Below are 5,744 nucleotides of genomic sequence, written 5' to 3' on the forward strand. Positions count from 1 at the left end.
CTCAAGGATCATATGGTGCAAATCTGAGTCGCTGATTATTACCTCTGCAGCAAAAATGAGAGAAAGACAGTAATTTATGCATTTACATAAACAATATTTGAATTATTAGCATTTAGAATTTGAATTATTAGCATTGGATGTGTAACGTTTTGTTTCATATTTGCATCTAAAAATTCAAAAGCAATGAATTACTCATTAACAATTAAATAACATTTTTAGAAAAGTGCATCGGAATTAGAAATACTGCTTAAAATATGTAAAATCATAATCTGTATCAGGGAGCTGTAACAGCCCTTTACAAACTTTAGAATAGTGTGTATTCTGTTTAAGCCCCTGTAGATTTTGTTTAAGCTCTGACTTTTCAGATAAAACTGGTAAATAATACATGAAAAGACATAAAGTCAGGTCAGTGTCAGCTTTGGTGTGAAATCACATCTGCTGATTCAGCACCGGTTACCCAATACCTGTGAAGTCTGCAGAATAGAAAATAACATATCTAAACATTTTTTGCACTTGGGAGTTGGATCTTTGCAGTGGGACTTCAATATAGTTTGTTTGCCTGCACCGAGCATGACCTTGGCACATGATTCTCAGCTCTGGCAGCTCAGTGTGGGGAGGAGGTCCACGCATGATGCTTCAACTATTTCTCCCCTTCCTCTCCTCCTTCACTCTCCCCCATCATTCAGCAGGTTTGGCAGGGAAAGCGGCTTACATATCCTGTGTTCAAGTGTTAGTGCCAGAACAGCAGAAACAGGATATGTCATTTGACACTGACGGTTAAATAGTTTCTATAAGCACATTATTCCTTCAAACACATCTGATCAATAGCATTTATGGAAATTTTGCTCTGGTGTGTGAATGCATATTTATTTACTTTAGATTTTTACACATTTGGAGGTCATTTGCAGATGTGAATATTTTGTTGGAGCATATACTCATGTACTGTGAAGTCTGGCACTTTTTTTATGGCTGAGTCCTATTATTCTGTCTGTCTCTCTGACAGTTCAATTCTGGATCTGCTGTCTATGGTCAAATAATGACTGGCAGTCATCGAGGTGCACCAGTTGCACGGGACACCACAGTTAGCCCAACCCACCCGCCAAATGCAACAACGACCCCAGGTCCAAAACATTCAGGAAGCCACAGTCCCAACAAGTTCATGAGTGAGCTACACAGCAGTGAGTTAGACACCTAATATCCATTCCTATTTACCTGGAAGATTTTTGGTGAAGCATGCAAGATTATTATTATGTGATCAGCGTGTGAAGTATTATCTCATATCAAATAGGGAATAAAAGTGTTGTAGTGCTTTTGTCTTTAAATAACATAAATGAGATGATATTTTTGAGACATTTGAGAGTAAGTCTAAAATTCAAAATCAAACTCAGGACTAGGTTGTAGGTATGGTAGGTAGGATTACAGTTTTCAGAGGTATTAATTTTCCATTCTACTCCTAAGTATATTTTCAAAAAAATATTATAAGAAGGACTCAGATTTCTAAATTGATTGAGCATGACTGGATTATTTTCAGGAACTAAAAGATGCTGGGAGTGTCTCTTTTTTAGGAATGTGTGAATGAATGTGGAAGTATCACATACTATATACTCATACTGCTTGTAATGTTATGTGCACTGGAAAATAAAATTGCAAATCATAAACAATGCCATCTGTGATCTGGAAATCAGGGTACGCGTTAGAGTCATATAGTGGTTAAACAGTACTTCCGAATAAATGATAAAATCTACAAACTACTGTCATACAATATATCACCACAAGACATGGCCAAAAATTATTATATAGATTTGAATCACCACCTCTCTGAGATTGGCCCTTACTTGTTTTTGATATTTTGTTCACACTACGTGTGTGCAATGTTTGTATGTGGGAAAATGGCTTTTTTTTTTTTTAACTTATGCTAGTTAAAATGGAATTTTAAGAGTGACATTTTAAATACTGGGCTCAAGCGAATGACTAAACACGTACGCATATTAATTATCTATAACCTATTTGTATGTGCTTTATGTGGATCTGCAGTGCCGTCATGGGCTGTCGCTGCACTTTGTATTGTGAGTTTGTGCGTGGTGTTGTCGTGTGCTCTTTGTGTGTGGAAGAAGTGCTTGAAAAAGAAGGACAAGGACAATGAAAAGGACAAGAAAAAGGGAAAAGAGAAGAGCAAGGGAGGATCTGACACTGAAATGGAAGGAGGGTACCATGAGGTAGTCTTCAGACACGCAGACATACAGTTTCTCTTTGCAGATGTATTGTCCTTGCAATGTATCACAGTCCTGACATCCAGGTCACCCAGGACTAATAAAACTGTCAGCATGTGTTAAGACTAATGGATGTTATACACATCACTCATGTTGTGGCATAGGTTGAGGTCTGAGATACATTGTTTTGAAGTATCTTTAAGGAGGCAAGCTACTTTTAAACACACAGACAAAATGTATATGTTCCCTTTAAACAATGAATCAGCCTTACATGATCATATTTGTTTTGTTTAATTAATTCATTTTAAATTACCTGCATGTGATTTGTGTCTCTGTGTGTGTAGCCGCTGAAAGATGAAGACAACAAAGAAACAGAGTTGTCAGATAAGAAGCCCAAGGAGGAGGAGAAGCTGGGCAGACTACATTTCTCATTGGACTATAACTTCACAGATAATATGGTGAGATTCTGTCATTTATTATGACATGTTTGTGCCAACCCTAATATTTAAACACTTTTCTTCACAGTGTCAATTGTCATATTCAAATTCCTTCCTATTACTTTCCTCTGGTATCACATTCTAGCTGGTAGTGGGCATCTTGCAGGCTGCAGAGCTTGCTGCCATGGATGTTGGAGGTAGTTCTGACCCTTATGTCAAACTTTATCTGCTCCCGGACAAAAAGAAAAAGTTTGAAACCAAAGTTCATAGGAAGACCCTCGAGCCCAGCTTCAATGAGACTTTCACATTTAAGGTAAATTAAAACTCCAAGAGAAATAATAATAAGTTACTTATCTTGAGAGGGTTCACTCTCAGCAATTCACATAATACAGTTCAAATTAGTGGCTTTGATGTGAGTTTTATCCTGCAGGTACCATACACTGAGCTGGGAGGGAAGACATTGGTGATGACTGTGTACGACTTTGACCGTTTCTCAAAACATGATGCCATAGGAGTTGTCAAGATACCAATGAGCAGTGTGGACTTCAGCCAGTCTCTGCAGGAGTGGAGGGATCTGCAGAAAGCAGAGAAAGAGGAGGTGGGAGGAAGAAAGGAGTTGAACTTAGAAATAAAAAAAAACCTTGCATTCATTCAGTGGGAATCAATCTTTCGTAGTTTTCTGCAGCAAAGTTGCTAATGTTCAATATTTTTTGTTTTTTCAAAGCCAAGATTACTGCACAGAATAGTCTAAATTGTTTCCGATACCTGCCTGTCTCTGAGGAAGAAAGACTGCTGCCTCAACATCTTTTAAAATTTAACAGTGGAGCTATACTTAAGTTGTTAGACAATTCCCCAACAACACACTCACTTCCTTTTCTATGCACCAGAGTGAGCGGCTTGGAGACATATGCTTGTCCTTGAGGTATGTGCCTACTGCAGGGAAGCTGACAGTGGTGATTCTGGAAGCCAAAAACCTGAAGAAAATGGATGTAGGTGGATTATCAGGTGAGTCAAGCAGTAAATAAGCCTGGATTCACACTGTGATTAAGTTCATATTTATTGCCAAGCCCTTGAAAATTACTCTTGATATTCAGTAAAAAATTTTACTGCCACTTTGGTGCCACAATAAGGTAAAGGTTTTTATTTTTTATCACTTTGAGCTCTTCCACTAACAAGAACTATAAATGTGTCTCAGTACTTTCCAGTATGATTCTGTCAGGTCTGGTTAAGTCTTATAATCACGTTTTTGTGGTGTGTTCACTTTCAAGCAGTTTATATTCAGGGGAAAACTATCAGAAGCTACTACAATAGATGGTGTGTTCCACTGATGGAGTTACTGCATCACTGCCAGGCTGGGGCTCTAGTGTTCTGACATTAAACCACCCCCATCTTTCTATTAGATCCTTATGTGAAGATCCACTTAATGCAGAATGGGAAAAGACTAAAGAAAAAGAAAACAACGATAAAGAAGAACACTTTGAACCCTTACTACAACGAGTCTTTCAGCTTCGAAGTGACATGTGAACAGATAGAGGTATATGCATCCATACATATGTACTCCTACATACATACACACAAATACAACCAACAGGAAATGACTTTTTTGTGTTTGCATTTTCATTTATAGAAGGTGCAGGTAGCAGTGACCGTGTTGGACTATGACAAGATTGGGAAGAATGACGCCATCGGGAAGGTGCTGCTGGGCAGTAACAGCACTGGTACTGAGCAACGCCACTGGGCAGACATGCTGGCTAACCCTCGGCGGCCAATAGCCCAATGGCATAGCCTCCAGCCAGAGGATGAAGTCAACACGCTAATTTCCAACAAGAAATGAACCTGTAGCTCCACTGGTTACCATAGCTACTTCCAATTTGTGTTTCTACATCTGTGTTCCTACCCCTCCTCCAATTCCCCTTAAAATGTTTAAGCTACTTAACTAAGAAAATCTACCCAATACTATTCTGTTTCACCTCTGACACTGTTACAGACTTCAGCTTTCTTCCTTCAGTAATCCCTCTTTCTGCTTCTACCAAAACTGCTATAAAGAGTTTTAAATAAAGCTGTATTACTATGTACAGTGTTATTAAACCACATAAGATTTTTTGAAACTTTTTATATATATTTTTTTTTTCATCTGCATCTGATATAGACATAATTAATCTGCAGAGAGAGAGACAACTGGGCTACATGAGTACTCTTGTGTCTCTTTTCTTTTTTTTCTTTTCCTTTCTTCTTTATAATTTATTTTGCATTCACGTTATGCGCTCTACATTTTCATTAGCCTATATCTAATTTCAACATTTTACAATTAAAATGATACTGAAAGAAAGTCCACATAAGGAAAGTGCGCTGACAGTATAATTTCAGTATAATTAAAATCACTTCCTAGTCAGCTGTTTATAATGTAATTTAACACCATCATCATATGAATTAAAACACAATAGGAATAAACAGAACTTCTCAAATATTGATGCTCTGAGAAGTACCCTTTAATAGTTTATGCTCCTGTCCTTATCCATGCAGTTTTTTTTTCTTTTCAAACAAATCTTTTTTGGAAAATGGACACGGAGTAAAATGTGTGTTTTGAAAGGCTTTCAAATTAACATAGCCTACCTTTCTAAAATTGTTATATAATGTGGTTAAGATCTTCATGAGAACAAATAGGTTATGTGCTGTCTTTATAAATATAATTTACCTTCCTTACTGCTACAGAAGCCACTTTCAGTAATTACCTCTTCCGTATATACTCCCCTCAACAGTTTTCCTCCGCTTGTGTTCACCTACGTCAACATTGTCCCACACAGGTCATGTGGTCAACCAGAAACTCAGTGGTAACTTTAGAGGGCCAAACCTCTGTGATGGCTCCCACACACAAACCACAGAGGCAGCCCTGTCTGCTGGCAGAGGATGTCGGAGTGACAGAGAAACAGGCTTACCTGTCCACACAGGGGTAGGCTGCTCCTTATCTGCTCAGGGGTTGCTGTCGCCACCAGGTATAGGTTTTACAGGTACGACCCGGTGTTATCAAACTCCATCCTAAATCCTTTTCTGTCGGGACCATTGAGATGCACCGTTAGGCTGCTATTCGGACTCTGAG

The 5,744-nt window shown here is 38.3% G+C and overlaps 1 protein-coding gene across 1 annotated transcript; it reads left to right on the top strand.

Annotated features, from left to right (window-relative positions):
• The first annotated feature begins 1,036 nt into the window (after positions 1–1,036).
• On the top strand, positions 1,037–4,481 carry syt1b (synaptotagmin Ib). Its single transcript, XM_026312044.1, has 8 exons — positions 1,037–1,178; positions 2,035–2,216; positions 2,555–2,668; positions 2,793–2,960; positions 3,078–3,245; positions 3,535–3,652; positions 4,048–4,181; positions 4,275–4,481. Exons 1-8 carry the CDS (start codon positions 1,037–1,039, stop codon positions 4,479–4,481), a joined length of 1,233 nt encoding a protein of 410 aa, XP_026167829.1.
• Positions 4,482–5,744: the final 1,263 nt, after the last annotated feature.

The sequence above is a fragment of the Mastacembelus armatus genome, chromosome 6 (genome assembly GCF_900324485.2).
Source record: "Mastacembelus armatus chromosome 6, fMasArm1.2, whole genome shotgun sequence".
In the NCBI taxonomy this organism is placed as follows: domain Eukaryota; kingdom Metazoa; phylum Chordata; class Actinopteri; order Synbranchiformes; family Mastacembelidae; genus Mastacembelus; species Mastacembelus armatus.